The sequence below is a fragment of the Theropithecus gelada genome, chromosome 15, assembly GCF_003255815.1.
Source record: "Theropithecus gelada isolate Dixy chromosome 15, Tgel_1.0, whole genome shotgun sequence".
NCBI classification, from domain to species: domain Eukaryota; kingdom Metazoa; phylum Chordata; class Mammalia; order Primates; family Cercopithecidae; genus Theropithecus; species Theropithecus gelada.
The window spans coordinates 4,958,623-4,979,418 of record NC_037683.1 but is presented as its reverse complement, the minus strand read 5'-3'; the positions used below and the strand labels follow the sequence as shown (position 1 = coordinate 4,979,418).

The 20,796-nt window shown below is 54.4% G+C and overlaps 2 protein-coding genes across 8 annotated transcripts in view; one reads left to right on the top strand and one right to left on the bottom strand.

The window, feature by feature from the left end:
* STKLD1 (serine/threonine kinase like domain containing 1) overlaps positions 1-6,739 on the top strand; it is a 30,782-nt gene extending 24,043 nt beyond the window's left edge. The window contains exons 12-18 of the mRNA XM_025358593.1: positions 1,121-1,237; positions 2,483-2,623; positions 3,628-3,762; positions 4,355-4,483; positions 4,576-4,704; positions 5,440-5,580; positions 5,902-6,739. Of these exons, the coding sequence (XP_025214378.1) occupies positions 1,121-1,237; positions 2,483-2,623; positions 3,628-3,762; positions 4,355-4,483; positions 4,576-4,704; positions 5,440-5,580; positions 5,902-6,089 (980 nt within the window). The 3' untranslated portion in view covers positions 6,090-6,739. The remainder of the gene's footprint in view (positions 1-1,120; positions 1,238-2,482; positions 2,624-3,627; positions 3,763-4,354; positions 4,484-4,575; positions 4,705-5,439; positions 5,581-5,901) is intronic.
* Positions 6,708-19,989, bottom strand: REXO4 (REX4 homolog, 3'-5' exonuclease). Of its 7 annotated transcripts, XM_025358599.1 has the most exons (9): positions 19,743-19,827; positions 19,437-19,679; positions 16,154-16,322; positions 14,264-14,407; positions 13,791-13,984; positions 12,186-12,274; positions 9,702-9,776; positions 8,442-8,516; positions 6,709-7,718 (listed from the first exon to the last, which is right to left on the bottom strand). In XM_025358599.1, the coding sequence occupies exons 3-9, from the start codon at positions 16,312-16,314 to the stop codon at positions 7,599-7,601; spliced, it is 858 nt and encodes a 285-aa protein (XP_025214384.1). In that variant the 5' UTR covers positions 16,315-16,322; positions 19,437-19,679; positions 19,743-19,827; the 3' UTR covers positions 6,709-7,598. The 7 variants fall into 7 exon arrangements, with proteins under 7 accessions (XP_025214382.1, XP_025214383.1, XP_025214379.1 ...); XM_025358597.1 differs by lacking the exons at positions 19,437-19,679; positions 19,743-19,827 and adding an exon at positions 19,830-19,989 and having other exon boundaries at positions 6,708-7,718; positions 16,154-16,500; XM_025358598.1 differs by having other exon boundaries at positions 6,708-7,718; positions 19,437-19,913.
* Positions 19,990-20,796: the final 807 nt, after the last annotated feature.

The following is a 20,796-nucleotide window of genomic DNA, read 5'->3' as shown; positions in this document are numbered from 1 at the left end:
CAGACCTGGATTAGGAATCCACTGAGGTTTGTTGCAGTGGCTCAGGCCTCAGAGATGACAAGGCCCAGCCCTGACCTTCGAGTAGGTGGCAGAGGCCTCATATGGGCCTAATTTACCATTCCCTCCCTCCCCTCCTCCTCTTTGACCCCTTTTGTAGCTCAGCTGTGACCAGGACAGAGTCCCTGGGAAGACAGATTTTGCCTCCCTGGGGAAACGAGGGAAGCTTTTGGGCCCCATCCCAAAGGCTCGGTCTTTCCCAGCACCCGGAACCACACCTCCCTCCAAGTCTTGCTTAGAAATGGGCTTGCAGCTGAGCACAGTGACTCATGCCTGAAATCCCAGCACTTTCGGAGGCTGAGGTGGGCGGATCACTTGAGATCACGAGTTCAAGACCAGCCTGGCCAACATGGTGAAACCCTGTCTCAACTAAAAATACAAAAATTAGCCAGATGTGGTGGCGCATGCCTGTAATCTCAGCTACTCAGGAGACTGAGGCAGGAGAATCGCTTGAACCCAGGAGGGGGAGGTTGTGGTGAGCCGAGATGATGCCACAGAAAAGCCTGGGTGACAGAGTGAGACTCTGTCCCCCCCCCCCAAAAAAAAAGGTGGGGAGGGGCACTTGCTTTGCTCCGCACTCCGGGTGCCAGGACTTCATCCTTGTTGCTCTCATGAGCCTACAGTGGAGGGATGGCTGCCTGGCCACTGCCCCTCACCCAGTCCCCAGCCCACAACAGTTCCTGGCACAGTGGCAGGGTGGATGGAGCCCACCCACACCCACCCTCGAGGCAGTTGCAGCCAAGGGCTCTGGAGTAGACTGGCTGGTTCTAAACTGCTGAAGAGCAGGTGCTTTCATCCCACTGACCCCAGGTTTCTCATCTGCACAAGGAGGGCAGTCCCGGGAGGGGCCACTTCACAGGGCTGTGGGCAGCACAGAACATGTACCCGTGGCAGACATGGCATGCAGTCCACGGACCTAGCACTAATCCTCATTGTCCTTCCCCCTTCTATTCATCCACCTAGGGCCCTGCAGGCTCCCACCAGCCTCTGGGGGCCCTGGTCTGCTCTAAACACCCCTGACCTGGCCCAAAATGAATCTCCCCTGTGCCGCCCACCCTGCCAGGTCTGCCGTGGTGCCCGGAGCTGGTGGAGGTGGTGGTCACGACCATGCAGCTGCATGACAGGGTCCTTGACATCCAGCTGTGTGCCTGCTCCCTGCTGCTGCACCTCCTGGGCCAAGGTGGGTGCCAAACCAGGCCAGGTGGGGTCAAGGAGGCTGTGCGCTGCTTCCTGCAGCTATGCCTCCTGCGCCAAGGTGGGTACCGGGCCGGGTGGGTTGGGGGAATCCATGCCCTGCTCCCTGCTGCTGCACCTTCTAGGCCAAGGTGGATGCCAGGGCCAGGCCAGATGGGGGAGACACTCTTGGTGGCCTAGCTCCGTCCCCACCTGTTACCTGGTTGGCATCTGACCCTCTGGACAGTCCATACCATCCTGTGCTCATTGGACCCCATCCTGGATGGCAGAGGGCATAGGCCAGGAGCCTAGAGATGTGGATCCCACCCACGTCTGCCTTTTGCCTGCTCTGTGGCCCTGGACAAGTTCCTGCTGCTCCCGCCAGTTTCCCAGCTATGAAGCGAGGAGCTGGACACGAGGTCCTCTGGAGTGGCCCTCAGGGAGGATGGGTTGCATCCTCTGAAGGGGGCTGGTAGGACAGTGCTGAGTTGATTTCACTGCCCTGATGGAAGACGCTGGAGCTGACAGTCCGAGCCTCCTATGAGACCTGGGTTGTTAAAAAAGTTGAATTAGCTTTCATGATTTTTTTTTTAAACAAAAAGTATTTAGTTACCTTTCTAGTTTTTTTTTTTTTTTTTTTGAGATGGAGTTTTGCTCGTCACCCAGGCCGGAGTGCAGTGGCACGATCTCGGTTCACTGCAACCTCCCCTCCTGGGTTCAAGCGATTTTCCTGCCTCAGCCTCCTGAGTGGCTGGGACTACAGGCACCCACCACAACACCTGGCTAATTTTTGTATTTTTAGTAGAGACGTGTTTCGCCATGTCAGTCAGGCTGGTCTTGAACTCCTGATGTCGTGATCCACCCACCTCAGCCTCCCAAAGTGCTGGGATTACAGGCATGAGCCACCATGCCCGCCCACCTTTCCAGTTTCACTGTTGAAGTTTGGAGTTCCATACAACGTTGAAATTGTGTTCACTGCTGCCTGGCCGGCTCCCACGGACCAGGATGGGTGGCCTGGCCAGGCAGGGCTTCCCTCCAGCCCTTCACTCCATTAGGGCACACGGATTCATGGAGGCCTGCTCTAGGCCAGGAGAACAAGGCAGACCTTGCTTTCCTTGCAAAGACCTTGCATCTCAGACCTTGCATCTCATGCAAAGTAGAGATGCTATCCCCCAGCCTGTGAGCCTCGTGTGTCTCGTCCCACGCCCCAGCTGTGGGGCTAACCCCAGGCGTCTTCCTCTGGCCTGAGCAGCGATGGTGCACCACCCGGAAGCCAAGGCTCTCTGTAACCAAGCCATCACCTCCGCCGTGCTGAGTGCTCTTTGGAGCTACCCCGAGGAGGACTCGCTCCTTGTCTTGGTCTACAGCCTGCTCGCCATCACCACAACCCAGGGTGTGTCTGCCAGCCACCTCGTGCCCCACCCACACTCCAGGACAGCCCTTCCCAGGGGTCTCGGGAAGGGTTGGTTTGGGGTACAGGTGGGTTGGACAGGACAGTGCTGGGCCTCCTCCTGAGATGCACAGTGGCATTTGGCCATCTTCATTCGGTCACCCCAAATGCTGGTCGCATCCTTTTCCATCTTGATGACAAGCTTCCACTCTTGAAGTCACTGGTTCCCTCTACAGACATGCCAGGCGCGGCTGTGGGCTTCACACCAATTACATCTATTTGCCACACTTCCTGCCCCTTCTGGGAGGCTGGAGGGCAAATGCCCTGTCTCCATTCCATAGGGCCCAGTAGGCTTCCGAAGCCACCAGCCAGGACTGTGGGAAGGAGAGGGCCACACAGAGCGTTCACAGCCTCACCCACAAATCGGGTGGGCACTGTTCTCCCCAACAGGAAGCTGGGCCTTGAGAGAGCCTAAGGACAGCCGCCAGGAATCCCAAGCAGCGGGGGTCAGGGCTGGGTCCCAGCACCCTCTTTACTGCATAGACTGGATAGCTGACCATACACAATTGATCTCACTTTTGGGAGTGAAAGGAGGCACTAAGAATAGATGTCAAATGGAACCATTAGGCAAAATGGATGTTAGTTCATCCTACCAGGATAGGGCCCCATCACGGTTCCATCCTGGAAGGCACAGTCCGGCTCTGTGGGCCCAGGAGGCAGGGTCAGGCCCCCTGGATGGGAAGCTACAGAGGTCAGACCCAGCCTGGTAGTAGGATGGCAGCTATTGGGACTGGTGGCCCACGAGATGGACAGACTCCTCTGGGGCCAGTCCCATGTCCTCCTGTTCAGGGCTCCGTTGAGTGCACATGACTTGGCCCAGAGCAGGCACCCCCCAGATCGCAGGTCAAATGGGACTGCAGTGCCCAAGGACAACAAAGGCGGGAAGGCTGCCTGGAGGGAGGGGCCCTGGGGCCCTCATTCTGGCCCACCCACAGAGTCAGAGTCAGAGTCAGAGTCAGTGTCAGAGGAGCTGCAGAACGCCGGGCTGCTGGAGCACATCCTGGAGCACCTCAACAGCTCCCTCGAAAGCAGGGACGTCTGCGTCAGTGGCCTGGGCCTGCTCTGGGCCCTCCTGCTGGATGGTGAGGGGCCCTCCTCCTGCTGTCCCACTGGGGCTGGGAGCCCTTCCCCAGTCGCTCCCCAACTACCCCTGAGAGCCTCTGAGGACCTCCATGTCCTGTCCCCGAAGCACGACAGCCATGGTATGGGAAAGGCTCTTCTGAGAGCCTGCAACAGAAGAAAATCAAGGAGCAGAGAGAGAGAAGGTGGGGGAGGAAAGGCCTTCTGGCACAGGCCAGGCTTCAGGACTTCTTGCCCAATGGGCAGACCCCTCAGTTTTAAGTGCCTCCTGCCCAGGGAAACGTCCTGGAATTTTCCAGGCAGTCCTGGTTCCAGGGGACAGCGTACCATCTTGGCACTCCAGTGCCCCAGGAAAAAGAGGGCTCCAAACCATGGAAAGCCCAGGAAACCCAACAACGCTGCCAGCACCCAAAGTGTGGGATTCTCCAAGCCTCTCCTGGGCTAATCCCCGCAACTGTCTGAGGACAGCTGACCTCTCCCACCCCATTTCTGTTCTTGTCCTTAGTTGGAGGAAGGCAGCAGATTGGGGGTGGAAGGCCCCCCTGCACACAACCAAGGCCTGGGTGTCCCCTTCCATCCCTGTCCTGGTTCCAGGTATCATTGTGAACAAGGCCCCTTTGGAGAAGGTCCCGGACCTCATCAGCCAGGTGTTGGCCACCTACCCTGCGGATGGGGAAATGGCGGAAGCCAGCTGCGGAGTCTTCTGGCTGCTGTCCCTACTGGGTGAGCTGGGTGGGCGTCCTGGGACCCTGGGGCTGGGAGCCGTGGGCCTCGCGCACACAGCAGGTACGAGGCAGCCTGGCCCCTTTCCGCAGGCTGCATCAAGGAGCAGCAGTTTGAACAAGTGGTGGCGCTGCTCCTGCAAAGCATCCGGCTGTGCCAGAACAGAGTCCTGCTGGTGAACAATGCCTACCGGGGACTGGCCAGCCTGGTGGAAGTGTCAGGTGAGCCTGGGGACAGGACGAGGCTGCCACCTACAGGTGGGGACAAGAATCAGCCTCCATCAGTTATATCTGCCAGGTGCCACAAACCAAAAAACAGAAGCAACAAATCAAAAAGGAAAATAAATTTAAAACGATGTAAAGTCCAACCATCCAGAAATCACCATCAAAACTTCTATGCACGCTTGATGAATTCTACCTCTGCATTATGCTACCCTGTGACCCTCTCTCTGTCCATAAACACGTCACATCTGCATGTTTCCCAACATGCAGGCACACCATGACTGATCAAAACAGCTCTGGAGTCGGCGTCTCCAATTCCCCACAACACAAACCCTGCCTGTTACTCAGCAAGACAGGCTGGGCCCGGTGCTGAGCACAGCACAACCGAGGCTCAACCCACAGCACAGTCCTTCGGAGAGCACCTGGGGCCCGGCCCAGACCCCAGCTGGTGCCTAGCGACTGGGCTCATGGTCTCGACCTCTGTACTACCCAACCTTCCTCAGAGAGTGACGACGACTCCTTTGGCTCTTGGGGGGCTGCCTCCTCTGTTCTTGTGTGACCCTATTCAGGCCATGCCATCCTGCTGGTCCGCCCAAGCTGATGGGGCCTCCTGGGTCTCTTGTCCTATCCCAGCCCCCTGTGTGTGAGCTCTGGGGTACCATCCCATCCTGGGCAGAAGGCTCTTCCCTTTCAGGGGAACAGCGGGGCATGAACTCACTCTCACCCATCCCCCAGAGCTGGCGGCCTTCAAGGTGGTGGTACAGGAGGAGGGCGGCAGTGGCCTCAGCCTCGTCAAGGAGACCTACCAGCTCCACAAGGATGACCCAGAGGTGGTGGAGAACGTGGGCATGCTGCTGGTCCACTTGGCTTCCTATGGTGAGAACCCCTTCTCGCATCACACGCCCTAGAGCCCAGTGGTCAGGGGTGCCTGCTCCCCCTGTAACTGACAGGGAAGGAGCGCACACAAGATGGGCTCAACCCCACTTCTCAGCCCTCTCAAACTTCCCACACATTTGGCATCTCCTAAACACTAGGGGTTGTCCTGGCTGAGGGGGACGCATGGGGCTCCAGAACTGCAAGGTGGCTCTGTGCGTGCCAAGCCCAAGGGGGACTGTGACCCACCCTCGTCCTTCTGGGGCTCCTGGCAAGGGGCACAGGAGGGGCTCTGGCCTCAGGACCTCCTTGCTCCACCCGCAGAGGAGATCCTGCCGGAGCTGGTGTCCAGCAGTATGAAGGCCCTGGTCCAGGAGATCAAGGAGCGCTTCACCTCCAGCCTGGTGAGTGACAGCAGTGCCTTCAGCAAACCAGGCCTCCCTCCAGGTGGAAGCCCCCAGCCGGGGTGCGCTGCGTCCGGGGGCCTGGAACAGATGATTGCATGGAACTGACCTTGATCTCCACATGTATAGTTTTCAAGACTGCTCTCCCGCCTGCCCATTATCCTGTCTCTATGACTGGGCCACAGTCAGTCTTCAACAGGAGGGGTCATCAGACCTCTCCAGAGCTTCCTGTCCACGACTACTGGATTGAGTCACATGAGTAACTGCTCCTGGACCCGGGGACTGTCCATGAAAACTGACCCGCCTGCTTCCTCCTTCCAGGAGCTGGTTTCTTCCGCAGAAAAAGTGCTCCTGAGGCTGGAGGCGGCCACCTCTCCCAGCCCCCCGGGCAGAGAAGCAGCTCAGCCCTGACGCTGGGGAGCAGACAGACACCCCACAGGCCCCTCCTCCACGTGTGCCCTCTCCCTGCCCTTCCTTTCCATGGGTCACTGTTTCCCTTGGGGCGGCAGGGAGGGTCGTCTGGGACCAGAAGGCACACCTCACACTCCTCTTAGGTAACTAATAAAGAGGCCCAAGGCCAGTTTCTGCCTTAATCGTTTCTGGCAAGACGCCGTGACTGGCCAGTGGGGTACTTAATTCTGCAGCCTCTATAGACCTTGCCCTGGACACGGAAGTCCTTCCAGACCATTCTAGATGACAGTCAACACTGAGCCTCCATAGGTTCCATTCAAAGTAAACATCTGCATTTATTTTAAATCACGTCCTCGGTGCGTCTGCACCTTTTCTGTCCAGCTGTCAGGTGGCCCAATAACGCCTTGGACTCCATCCCCTAGTCAGTGCCACTGGCTGTTCCTGACTCCAGTTCCCAGGGGAGTCTCAAACCGGGGCCTAGCCAAGCAAGCCACTGGCTAGCGTCACATAGCTTCTCTAGCTCAAACAGCCCAAGGTCGGCACATCTGCCGACCTCCAGGAATAACCGCGGTCACCGTGCCCAGGCGACACATCCTTGCACTATGGGAAGAAGCCTCTGCTGGGTGACCCACCAGCCAACCCTGGGCCAATTTAGATAAACACTCAAAGTCCAAACGGCCACAGGAAGCCCCTGATACAACACCTGTTGTGCCGGCCAGCCGTGTCTCAGGAGCTGACTGCAGACACCGGGTCTGGGCCCCTCAAGCCCAGTGGAGCTTGTTATGTCCCCTAAGACAAAGGAGGAAAATGGGGCCCACCAAGAGGAAGGTGCTGAGCACTTCACCCCAGGGTGAGTGGTCACTGAAGACGGGCGGTGACAGCACTGTACAAGCTGGCGGCCCACAGGCCCCATCTTCGCCTCGCCCAGGCAGTCAGCAGTTCGTAAAGCATGGCCAGGCATGCTCATGGCAGCCCCTGCTCCCCACCCCAACCATCCGGGTCCAAATACACATGGACAGTAAGACCAGGCCTCAGACCACAAAGTCAAAAGGAAGGGGGACGTTCTCAGTAGCACCACGCCATGCCCCTCTGCCGTGATTCTGGAAAGGTTTCACCAGAGTAGACACTGTGGGGAGATGTGATCTGTCCCTGTGACTGGTCACATTGCCTCTGTAGCGGGGCAGGAGCAGCAGCCGGGCAGGGCTGCTAGGTGTCGTCACTGCAGTGGTCTGGAGCGGTCAGCAGGGGACGCCTGTCTCGGGCCATGCTCTCCCACTCCTTCTTCACCATGACGTACAGCCTCATTGCTGCCTGGGCATCCTGAATCTAGACGACACGAAACATCCCAGCAGGTGACAAGGCATAGCTGCGGCCCACAGTCAACCCCGCAATGACTGAGCCCTCCCACTAGCCACTCTGCTAGGGATGTACTGAGTGAGATGTGGACCCGGCCAAAAAATGTCACCAGGATGGGGAGGGAGGACACAACAGAAGCAGAGGGAGCAACGACCTGATGGTCCCCACACTTCTGTGACTCAGACCCCCCTTTCAGAAGAAAGGGGAACTGAAAGAGGAGAAGCAACAAACACGCTGCCTTTTTAGGTTTCTGAGTGCAGGGTGATGGCAGGCTGGGCGCCAGGCATGGGGCACAAGGACCAAGCAGACGGGCACGAAGGGCCCAAAGCGCTGAGGCCACGCTGCAGGGAGTGACTGCTCCACAGAGGCGGAGCCAGCTGCTCAACAGGCCAGTCAGGGCAGGGCTGGAGGGCTGGGGTGGGGGTGCTTTGTAATTATTTGGCAACTTTTTCTCCAAATAATGAGAATGCAGTTCTTTTGTGTTGTGTTAAATTCGTTAAATGTGCATATTTAGAACTTAACCAAAATTCCGTAACTCTGCTCTGCCATTTTTTTTTTTTTTGACCAATAGCCTCGTAGGAAAAGTAGGTGCCCAGGCTCCTCCTCCCCCATGTCTGTGTCAGGTGACTCATGTCTGGTTCCTGGTGAGAAACCGCCCCAAACCCCATGGACTGCCCCCCAGGACACACTCACCGAACAGTGCTCTGCCTGCTGGACCTGGAGCCCAAGGATCTTCTCTGAAAGTAGTCGCAGAGACGGCCTTCCACTCTGCAAAGGGAGACGAGGCGGGGGGGGGGTGCCGCTGCAGGCTCTGCCCACACAGGGTCACCGCACCCAGCAGGGAGGGGTTGGCTACTAAACCTCACCCAAGCGACCTACAGTTTGCCTCTCAGTGGAGGTGCTCATGGCACTTAGGGTGGCAGCCACCAGCTGCAACCTCTTTATAACATGATATGCTGGTGATGCACCCCATCAGCTAATCAAGGGAGAGGGCCAGGGGAGGAGTCAGCATCCCCATCTCCCATCTTGAGGCCTCCCTGCTTATTTCAAGAGGGACAGCTCTGGTCAGGCACGGTGACTCACACTTGTAATCTCAGCACTTAGGAGGCCAAGGAGGGCAGATCACTTGAGCCCAGGAGTTTGACAACAGCTAGGGCAACATAGCAAGACCCTATCTCTACAAAAAAATGAAAAAATCAGCCAGGGGTGGTGGCATATGCCTGCAGTCCCAGCTATTTCAGACGCTAAAGTGGAAGGACTGCCTGAGCCTGGGAGGCGGCAGTTACGGTGAGCCGAGATCATGCCACTGCACTCCAGCCTGGGTGACAGAGCAAGACCCTGACTAAAAAAAAAAAAAAGGTCGGGCGCGGTGGCTCAAGCCTGTAATCCCAGCACTTTGGGAGGCCGACGCGGGTGGATCACGAGGTCAGGAGATCGAGACTATCCTGGCTAACATGGTGAAACCCCGTCTCTACTAAAAATACAAAAAACTAGCCGGGCGTGGTGGCGGGCGCCTGTAGTCCCAGCTACTTGGGAGGCTGAGGCGGGAGAATGGCGTGAACCCGGGAGGCGGAGTTTGCAGTGAGCCGAGATCACGCCACTGCACTCCAGCCTGGGAGACACAGCAAGACTCCGTCTCAAAAAAAAAAAAAAAGGAGGATGAAGAACAGCTGTGCCCTTGGCACCCTCTAGAGTAGATACGACAGTGGCACCAGGCCCTTAGTCAGTGACCCTGTTTCAGAGGTTAGAGTGGAAGTAACTTGCCCTCCGTTGCAATCATTTTTAAGGTCAGCAATTAGCAGAACTCTATTTTTAAACATTCCTTCTAGTTTTAAAGGTTAAAAGGAAAAACAAAATCCCTTTAACCAACAAATCAGCCACCAGTGACCAGAAACAATGAAGTGACCAGCAAAACAGAAATACGGTATCTTGAGTCACACTCATTTTAAGTACCTTTACTTGACTCTTGAAAGGTTTATATTTCTGTGTGTCTCGAATCTTCTTTTTTGGATGATCAAGAAACAGTACCTAGAAAAAGAAAATATGATGATAATCATTTTCATTTTTGGTTTATAGTAGCAGAACCCCCTTCCCCCGCCACCTTTTACAAGTAACATCTTTGTGTGTGTGTGACATAGTCTTGCTCTGTCACCCAGGCGGGAATGCAGTGGCTCAATCTTGGCTGACTGCAACCTCCGCCTCCAGGTTTCAAGTGATTCTCCTGCCTCAGCCTCCTGAGTAGCTGGGATTACAAGTGCCCGCCACCACGCCTGGCTGATTTCTGTATTTTTCAGTAGAGACAGGGTTTTGCCATGTTGGCCAGGCTGGTCTCGGAACTCCTGACCTCAGGTGACCCACCTGACTCGGCCTCCCAAAGTGGTGGGACTACAGGTGTGAGCCACCGTGGCTGCCCTGCAAGTAACACCTTGTAGGGAATCCAAGCATGTCACACACACACGGAAACGAGGCGTTGATATGAACTTAAACTCCATGAGGAAATTTATCACACTGACTTAAGCATCATGATGCCCAACAGTCAGAGACAATAAAAACAAAATCTTGAAATCAAGGAAGAAGGAGAAAAACAGTCAACAATTAACCAGCAACCAACTTTTTCCTATATTATACTTGTATTTTGAGTTGGTTCTGCACATCAGGAAGTTGGAAACAACACATTATAACAGCTCATCTTGCAATCTTAGCATGCAATCTTTTTTTTTTTTTTTGAGACAAGAGTCTCGCTCTGTCGCCCAGGCTGGAGTGCAGTGGCGCGATCTCGGCTCACTGCAAGCGCCGCCTCCTGGGTTCGCGCCATTCTCCTGCCTTAGCCTCCCGAGTAGCTGGGACTACAGGCGCCCACCACCGTGCCCGGCTAATTTTTTGTATTTTTTAGTAGAGACGGGGTTTCACCATGTTAGCCAGGATGGTCTTGATCTTCTGACCTCATGATCTTCCTGCCTCAGCCTCCCAAAGTGCTGGGATTACAGGCGTGAGCCACCGCACCCAGCCTTTTTTTTTTTTTTTTTTTGGATAGGCTCTCACTCTGTCACCTGGGCTTCAGTGCTATGGGGTAATCATGGCTCCCCGCAGCCTTGACCTCCTGGGCTCAACTGATCCTTCCACCCCAGCCTCCTGAGTAGCTGGGGCAACAGGCACACGCCACCACACCTGGCTAATTTAAAAATTTTTTACAGAGATGGGGTCTCCCTATGTTACTCAGGCTGGTCTCTAACTCCTGGCCTCAAGCAATCCTCCAGCCTCAGCCTCCCAAAAACCTGCGATTACAGACATGAGCCACTGTGTCTGGTCCTTAGCATAATCTTCAAGAAAGACTTAAACATGTGTTGCACAAGTTACCAGGGATGGAGCCAGAGTCAGGAGGGAAGGACAAGTTACCACAGTGGCAGTCTCTGAGGGGATATGACAGGAGCGCACAAGACTTTCTGTGAGGATATTGCCCGGGTGGTTCTCATCTCAGTCTCTCCCTCTATAAACAAGCGTGAACACCTCCGGCATCTTTAATGGAGTCAAGAGATCTCTATAGTGCCATAACGGGAGCACCACAGCAAAGGCTGCTGCTTCACCATCAGCATCTCTGCCACTTCCTTCTGAACGGCTTCAAGCTCCTCACCACACCCAAGTGCTTCAAGCCGGTGGGCAGAGGTGAGAACTTAAGAAGTATCTCTCCCATCTAGCAGACTGGCCTCCCCACTGTTCCCACTGTGTCCTTTAAACCACCATCCAGGCATTTGGCCATAAACTCAAAGTGACCCCCACCCTGTTCTCCTGTAAATACACGCATACTCGCTCTGCCTGACCCTTCATTCCTGCCTCAGATGACCAGGGGATGGCGGGCTGCCCTCCCCACCCATGAGGCCTGCCCTGCCCAGGGTCTGTGTATGTCTTTGACCTTGTTTCCCACAGTGCTGGTGTCTGAATTTGCACCTTCCATCTGAACCACCAGGGGCTGCCCCAGGCGGGATTTTCCTGGGATGCCAGGAAGAAGGCAGGCAAAGGCAAGCTCCCAGGGCCAGGGTGACGGTCAGACAGGCGTAACCTGAACACGGGCCACAGGGCATCTGCCAGGATAAACTAGTTTCCTGCAGAGGGACCCTGGTCACGGATAGGACAACTGGGCATTAGGCCCTCCTCCAGGTAAAAGAGGTATCAGCACCTTCATTTCTTGTTAGGGTGGGATTGCCAGCTGCTCTGGTACGGGAACCCCAGTTTTGCTGGGGGCTCTCAAAACAAGAGCCTCGCATGGTTCCTAAAACACAGTAAGAACTCAGTACGTGGTATCTGGTATTATTACCAAAGTATTCCCAACACAGGGCACAAACCCAACCATTTAAAAAAACTCCACAACACAGCACAAGGGGGTGAGTGAAACACGCACGGAGCAGGGCCAGGCCGAGTCCCCGGGAGGGAACCCAGTACCTTCAGGTCATTATGCAGAGCGTGTCCCACTAGAATTCTGCCCTTCAGCATCTCTGCCACTTCCTTCTGGACAACTTCGAGCTGTTCTCCTGGAAAATCAACACAAAGAAGCGGTTTTTTGCAACACACACATCACCATCATTCTTAGAGGAGGCAGCCCCGCTCCCACCTCTGGCCAGCCCTAAGACAAAGGGTCAGGCCAGCAATGCCACTGCGGAGGGTGACTCGAAGCCACCACACCCACCCACCCCCCTGGGAGAAGTGCCTTGCGGGCCCCTGGCAGGGGTGGCTGCGAGGACCACCTCTGAGGAGAGGAATAAAGTGCTCCTCACAGTCTGCAAAGTCGGCTCGTGGCTGGAGGAGAGCATATGTTGAGTGTAGGCACTGAGAAACTTTTAGAGCAGCCTGGCAGCGCGGTTCTGCCTATTCAACCTCATAATTTACTTGACAATTTTCCTAATGGAAATAAAAACAAAACTGCCCCCACAAAAACGGGCACAGATGTGTTGCCCTAGACCCTGGGCTCCAGAGGCAGTCCTGCCTGCTTTTGGGGACCACCCCACCACCAATCCCACCTGTACCTCCCAAACAGGGCTTACTAGACCAAGGGTGGCCCGAGCCAAGTAGGACCAGCTAATTTTTTAAAAACATCTTTTAGAAGGCCAGGCGCGGTGGCTCATGCCTGTAATCCCAGCACTTTGGGAGGCCGAGGCGGGCAGATTACCTGAGGTTGGGAGTTCGAGACCAGCCTGACCAACATGAAGAAACCCTGTCTCTAGTAAATACAAAATTGGTAGGGCGTGGTGGCACATGCCTGTAATTCCAGCTACTCAGGAGGCTGAGGCAGGAGAATCGCTTGAACCCAGGAGGCAGAGGTTGCAGTGAGCCGAGATTATGCTGTTGCACTTCAGCCTGGGCAACAACAGCAAAACTCCATCTCAAAAAAAAAAAAAGAAGGCTGGGTGCGGTGGCTCAAGCCTGTAATCCCAGCACTTTGGGAGGCCGAGACGGGAGGATCACGAGGTCAGGAGATCGAGACCATCCTGGCTAACACAGTGAAACCCCATCTCTACTAAAAAAATACAAAAAACTAGCCAGGCGAGGTGGAGGGCACCTGTAGTCCCAGCTACTCAGGAGGCTGAGGCAGGAGAATGGCGTGAACCCAGGAGGCGGAGCTTGCAGTGAGCTGAGATCGCGCCACTGCACTCCAGCTTGGGCGACAGAACGAGACTCCATCTCAAAAAAAAAAAAATTTTTTTAGAAACAAGGTCTCGCTATGTCGTCCAGGCTGGACTTGAATTCCTGGGCTCAAGCAATCTTCCCTTCTTGGGCTCCTGAGTAGCTGGGACTACAGGCACGAGCCACCATGCCCGGCTACTGGCCTGGTCTTCAAGTCAGTGGACAGGAGGCAATGAAGTGCAAGGCAGAAATGGGTGTAAAGCCGTCTAAAGATGCCCTTTGTATTTGAAACCCCATCGCCCCAAGAGGAGACAAGATGCATCGAAACTAGCTACAGAGTGTCTCAGAAGCAAAAGGGAACAAAAGGGAGAAAATGCATCCAGTTACGACTTTCTCTTCTAAGTTCCTGAGCTGCAGATGACATACCCTGCTTGAGGTTCTCAGGCCGAATCCCACTGATCGCTGTCCTATAGTCCGTCACGGGCTCGGTTGGTTTGACGTACTTATCATAAACGCACTTCCCATACTGGTTCACGATGGACACACGGGCGGCCACGCTGTCCTCCCCCTTAGGGCCCACGCCCACCATCTCACAGTCCAAGGCTAAGGCTCTTGTCAGGCTGAAGGATAACCAAAGGCTCTAGTTTAATAAACACGGCAGGACACAGGGCTCCAGGTCAGAGCCCCAGGGATCCATGGACAAAGTGTCGGCAAGCTCTCTGCCCCGCACTCATTTGCACCCACGTGACAAGCTCTGTGTGGTCCTGGTTCTTAGCAGGACCCTGGGAGGTGCTTGCTCCATTCACCTCAGGGAGAGGAAAGTATCCTCTTCCTTGAAGAAGCCCCGCCCTCTACGGCTAAGCATCCCCAGCAGAGCCCGCTCCCTGAGACCAGCATACCCGCCAAAGGCCTGCTCTTTCACGAGGCTGAGGCTGACGCTGCCCTCGCTCTGACCCAACTGTTTCCTCGCTATCTTGGCCGCCTCTGGACCTATGGCAGCTTCGATATCTGCCGGGTCCACGTCGTCAAACCAGATGTCTTCCCTAAAAGGCAAAGGTAACAAGCTGATCACCAGAAGAGCCTAGTGCAACTGGTGGGGCGGGGCTGTGCGGCTGACTGTGCAGGTGAGTGGGGCGATGGCACAGCCTGCCTCTCCCGCAGGCTGGCCCCAGACACCCCGACCGTGGCCCTGCTGCTTCTGCTATTTTGATTATCTTGACATTTTCCTTTTTTTTTTTTTTTTTTTTGAGATGGAGTCTCACTGGGTCACCCAGCCTGGAGTGCAGTGGCACGATCTTGGCTCACTGCAACTTTTGCCTCCCAGGTTCAAGCAACTCTCTTGCCTCAGCCTCCCTAGTAGCTGGGATTACAGGCGCCCACTACCACGCTTGGCTAATTTTTTGTATTTTTAGTAGATATGGGGTTTCGTCATGTTGGCCAGGCTGGTCTTGAACTCCTGACCTCAAGTGATCCGCCCGCCTCGGCCTCCCAAAGAGCTGGGATTACAGGTGTGAGCCACAGTGCCTGGCCTCATCTCTTTTCTAATTAGAAAATACACTCATTATTTAAGATTTAGGAACACAGACAAGCACAAAGAATATAAAACAGAAACATATAACCCACCGCCCAGGTGTAATGAGTGCTAGCATTTTAATTATGAAAGGAACAGGTTCATTATCAAACACTTAGGAAACACAGACAGACACAATGCCTGTAAGATGGAAACACAGAACCCTTTGCCCTCCATACTCGGATGCTCACGCAGGTACATAACACCTGCCTGGGGAATCTGTCTCTTAGGCTAAGGTTAAATGTCATTTCCTTAGAAAAGCCCTTCCTGGACCCACTGAATGGACACGTCCCCCGTGTCCCAGGCTCCCAACACCTCCTCCTCACCAGATTTATCCTGACCACACTTAGGCAACAGCTGTGGTTACAGTCTGTCTACTGCACTTGACAATAAGCCTCAAGAGGAAAGAGCGGGCCCGCCTCACTGAACTCTATCCCAGACAGCCTGCCTAGCACAACACAGGGAGGCCCCCAAATGGCTCCTTCCTCAGCCGTCAGCGACCATGTCCTGAACACCCAGGTGACACGAAGCCAGCTGTGACTTACGAACACGTCACCTCCAGTTGAACCATTCAGAGATAGCCACTGACTCCTGGTCCACCCCACGTGGGTGGCCAGCACAGGGTTTATTCTTTTAACTTTTTTTTTTTTGAGTCTCGCTCCATCACCCGGGCTGGAGGCAGAAGTGCAATCACAGCTCACTGCAGCCTCGACCTCCTGGGATCAAGTGATCCTTCCACCTTGGCCTCCTGAGGAGCTGGGACCACAGGCAACAGGCACCACACCTGGCTCCATCACAGTGTTGAAGTAATTACCAGGCACTGAGCCAAGAGAGCCAACCTCACAATCTCCTTGTGACGCCACCAGGACTAACACAAGGCACAGAGGACGTCAGAAACTTGCCCCAAGCCACCCAACTGGTGAGAAGCAGGGACAGGCCTCATAGTCGGGTCTTTCTGGCTTTAGCATGCTTTCCTTCCACACACGTGTACTGGCACCCACTAAATGCTGAGCTCTGCTCAACGCCTGGAAGAAGCAGGCCCTGCCTTATCATGCCCACACTCTAGGGGAATACAAGTAACAGCAAGTAAACAAGGAACAGACGACATCAGGGTAAGCTGATGGAGAGACTGCGGTGAGGCCACCAGCCTCCATAAGGAGGCAGGCCTTGGTGAAGTTGCTGCGCCTCAGTTCTCAGTGCTGAGGTGGCCGATACTTACTCGGTGGGTGGGGCCGGGGCTGCCTCCTCAGCTTTCCGCTTCTTATGCTTGATGTCCCCCCGTTCTGGAACAATATCACTATTTGTCCTTTCCTTGGTTCCTTTCTTAATGTGCTCTGCTCCACTGGCCTTGCTGCGAGGTACTGGCGCCTTCCCGTCCATCTTGGAGCCTGAAGGAACAGAGCCCCTGCTGGCCTCTTGCTCTTTTCCTGCCGGCATCTCCTCTCCCTTCACTTGAGGTGAGGTCTCTTTTTTGTTCTGCTGGATAATTTTGGGCTTCTTTTTGGAACCCATCTGAGAGATGACAAGAGGCTTTTCTGGGGTCTGAGATTTCTGTTTCAGCAGCCACTGGGACCCAAAATAAAATACATGCTACATTTGAATTTGGGAATGACACACAGCAGATTGAAAAAAAAACTTACGTGTGTATGCATATACACACATATACACTAATCACGTCTATACAATTCCCATCCGCATCACTGAAATTCATTTTCAAATGGTTTGGAAAAAGCTTTTTCATTCTCATGAGTCACTTGTGGTGAAATGCTGTTTCTTTGCTTATCTTATTATAATGCATTTTACGCCTGCTCCTTCAGGCATACAAAATTTCAAACTCATTCCACACCTTAGGTACCTGTTGAGTGGCTGGCTGGACACCGCAGACCACTTCCCTTTTTTAGTTTATCTAGAAAGAATTTTGGAGTTAACTTCCCTCACAGCTTGGGCCAACACCCCGCTACACAGAAATCACCTTTTTTTTTTTTTTCTTTTTTTACAAGATTCCCTGGTTTGCTACTGCTATGAAGGTCTCAGGGAGGTGGGCGGTGTGATAAACAAAAAGAACAGCTTCTGTCCAGCTGGAGTGGCTGAAGAACTGCTGGCAGCCACAGCTTGGCCGTCACCCAAGCAGAGGCTCCTGCGGTCTTAGAGCCTAGCTTCCTCCCTGTGTTCAAATCCCCAGCTACAGTGGGCTCCACCACAGTGCAATGATGAGGCGGGTGTTACTTACCTGTTCCCGTGATAGGTAAAGAACTGAAGGGCTGATTTCCTTGGATAAATTAGAAAAAACTCAAAAGTTTCCCTACAGCAAACATCCCTTCCATTCACTTATTTTGCTCTTCTTTCTTGGGAGAAGAGTTAGTGTTCAAGAAATCCCACAGAACCCTGAGGCTGCCCATGGGAATTTGACTGGTCCCGTGTGTCAATACAGGAAAATCATTAGGAAAGCCTGCACTGAGATATTGTGCAGAGTATTAGGAGGTTCAAGAAGCATTCGCGGAGGCTGAGGTGGGAGGACTGCTTGAACCAGGAGTTGAAGACCAGCCTGGGCAACAAAGTGAAACCCCATCTGTATTAGCTCATTGTGCATTGCTAGAAAGGAATACCTGTGTTTGGTAATTTATAAAGAAAACGGGTTTATTTAGCTCATGGTTTTGCAGGATGTACAGGAAGCATGGTGCCAGCATCTGCTTCTGGTGAGGCCGCAGGAAGCTTCCCATCATGGTGTAAGGTGAAGGGGGAGCAGGTGTGTCGCATGGTGAGAGAGCAAGAAAGGTGCTAGGCTCTTTTAAAACAACCAGCCCTCGAATGAACTAGCAGAGTGAGAATTTACTCATTACTGAGGGCAGGGCACCAAGTCATTCATGAGGGATCTGCCCCCATGACCCAATACCTCCTATGGGCCCCATCTCGAACACTGGGGATCACATCTCTTTTTTGAAAAACTACTTTTTACTTTTTTTAGAGACGGAATCTCACCATGTTGCTCAGGCTGGACTTGAACTCCTGAACTCAAGTGATCCTCCTGCCTGGGCCTCCCAAAGTGCTGGGATTACAGATGTGGGCTACTCGGGAGGCTGAGGCAGGAGAATCACTGGAGCCCAGGCAGCAGTCCTAACAGTAGCTTCAAGGGAGCTCCAAGGGATGTGGTAAGAATGTATGAGTGACACACGCGGAAGTGTCTGGGAGAGAGCAGGCAACCTCTAGAGAAGCGCCAGTCACTAGAGAGACAGCAGGTACAACACAGGTTTAAAGCATGGACTCCAGAGTCAGCCACCTGGTTCCCAGCCACAATCTTAGACGACCTATTTAACCTTTTCCAGCCTAATTCCTCATCTGTGCAACAGACATGATGAAAGTGTCCACCTCACAGTCTTATTGTGGGGATTGCAACACACATGGCATAGAGCACATGGCAGAGTGCACATTTTAGGAGCTCAATTAATATTTATTTCAAGACCGTAAGTGTTGCTAGAACCCTCTCTATCACATGTCTGCTATCTGCTTTTCACCTCTACACAGGGATCTTCTTTCTCCCTGTCTTGCTACACAGACCAGCGTGTTCTTTTGTTGTTGTTTGAGATGGAGTCTCACTGTCGCCCAGGCTGGAATGCTGTGGCACATTCTCCGCTCACTGCACCTCTGCCTCCCGGGTTCAAGTGATTCTCCTGTCTCAGCCTCCCTAGTAGCTGGGACTACAGGCGCGCCACCATGCCCAGCTAATTTTTTGGTATTTCTAGTAGAGACAGGGTTTCACCATATTGGCCAGGCTGGTCTCCAACTCCTGACCTCAGGTGATCCGCCCCCCTCGGCCTCCCAAAGTGCTGGGATTACAGGCGTGAGCTGCCGGGCCCAGCCACGAGTGTGTTCTTTTTACTGTCCTTGGGTGGTTCATCTGGTTTCGGGATTTTTTTTTTTTTTGAGACGGAGTTTCACTCTGTTGCCCAGGCTGGTGTGCAGTGACACGATCTCGGCTTACTACAGCCTCTGCCTCCCGGGTTCAAGCGATTCTTCTGCCTCAGCCTCCCCGAGTAGCTGCGCTGGCGCACGCCATCACACCAAGCTAATATTTTTTGTATTTGTTTAGTAGACATGGGTTTTCACCATGTTGGCCGGGCTGGTCTCGAACTCTTGACCTCGGGGGATCCGCCCGCCTCGGCCTTCCAAAGTGCTGGGATTACAGGCGTGAGGCCCCGCGCCCGGGCTGCTTTCGGGATTTCAAGCTAAATTTCGCTTTGTAAAACCTATTCCAGTTAGTTCATTATGCAAAAGGTACAAGGGTTTATCTCTGCTTTTTTGTACTTGAAATAATTCATCAATTTTATGCAAACAAGTTCGAGACCTTCCTCAACAGGCCACCTTTCTTGTGAAAAGATGTTTACAAGATTTCGATTCAAATCTGCCTTTACAGGTCCTTTTTGGGGCTACCCAAGTCTTTCCCTCCGTCGCGTTCTGCGGGAATGAGCTGCGCAGGGCTCCGCCCGGGCCCGCTCAAGCCTCACCTCTTGCAGCGCCTTCCAGTTTTGAGAAAAGTCTTCTGGTGCCTTTGGAGGTCGCACCACAACACCGGGGCCGCTTCCTGGCTTCTTGCTTACTTCCTGCGCCTTGCTTTTCCAAAATCTTTTTTTCTTCTTGTTTTTCTTCCGAGTGAGCGTCTTGACAGGACCCGGCTTAGCCACCGGGCTGCTCGGGGCGCGCCTGGAGGCGGGGACCTTCGCCTTCACCATCCTGCTGCGGTCCAGCGCCTGGGCCGGCGGCCACCCGAGACCCTGGCCTCCCCGGGCCCGCCGCCGCGGCAGCACAAGGGCCTGCCCAGGCCAGGCCGAAACACACTCACGGCAGCGACCCGGCCCAGGAAAAGGCTCCGGAAGAGACCCCGCACGCGTCCAGCATGCCTCAGGGCGCACGCTCCAGTTCCCGGAAGTGCTCGTCTCTCCGCAACCGGCTGGAAACCCTGCCCCCGCCTCTGGTTCCGCGCAGCCTGGGCGGTTCGCCCGCACCGGACTTGGGCCGCCGTCTTAGCCAGCGGCATGCGGGGTCATCGACCTCGAGTTTGAATGGGCAAGCCGAGGACCTCCCCAAGATCCGGGATGGGGATGAGAGATGCGGACGCCACAAGGGAACTGGTGGGCCGCTGTGTGTGTAGCACCGGGTGGGGCAGCAGCGCGTGGGGGCACTGGGCGGTCGGGCTAGTGAGAGCCGGGCTTGGTCCCTGGGCTGCGTCCTGGACTCTCGGGCCTTTCCCGCCTTGGGCTGCTCCACGCTTAGCCTCACAGCGGCTCATCTTCTATATACAGTGGGGACACTGAGGCCCAGGCACGGGGAGGAGTTCCCGCCAGTTTACTGTGAAGCAGGAGGAGCCGCAGACAAGAAACCCTCAGACACTGAATTGTAGAAGGAAAGGGCTTTATTTAGCTGGGAGCATCTGCAGACTCAGGTCTCCAAAAACCGAGCTCCCGGAGTGTGCAATCCCTGTCCCTTTTAAGGGCTTACAACTCTAAGGGGGTCCGTGTGAGAGGGTCGTGATGATTGAGCAAGCAGGGGGCACGTGACTCGGGGCTGCATGCACCGGTAATCAGAAAGCAACAGAACAGGACAGGGATTTTCACAATGCTTTTCCATACGTCTGAAATCTATAGATAACATAACCAGTTAGGTCAGGGGTCGATCTTTAACCAGGCCCAGGGCGCAGCACCAGGCTGTCTGCCTGTGGATTTTATTTCTACCTTTTAGTTTTTACTTCTTTCTTTGGAAGCAGAAATTGGGCATAAGACAATATGAGGGGTGGTCTCCTCCCTTAACCTCTGTCTCCTGGGTTCAAGTGATTCCCCTGCCTCAGCCTCCTGAGTAGCTGGGATTACA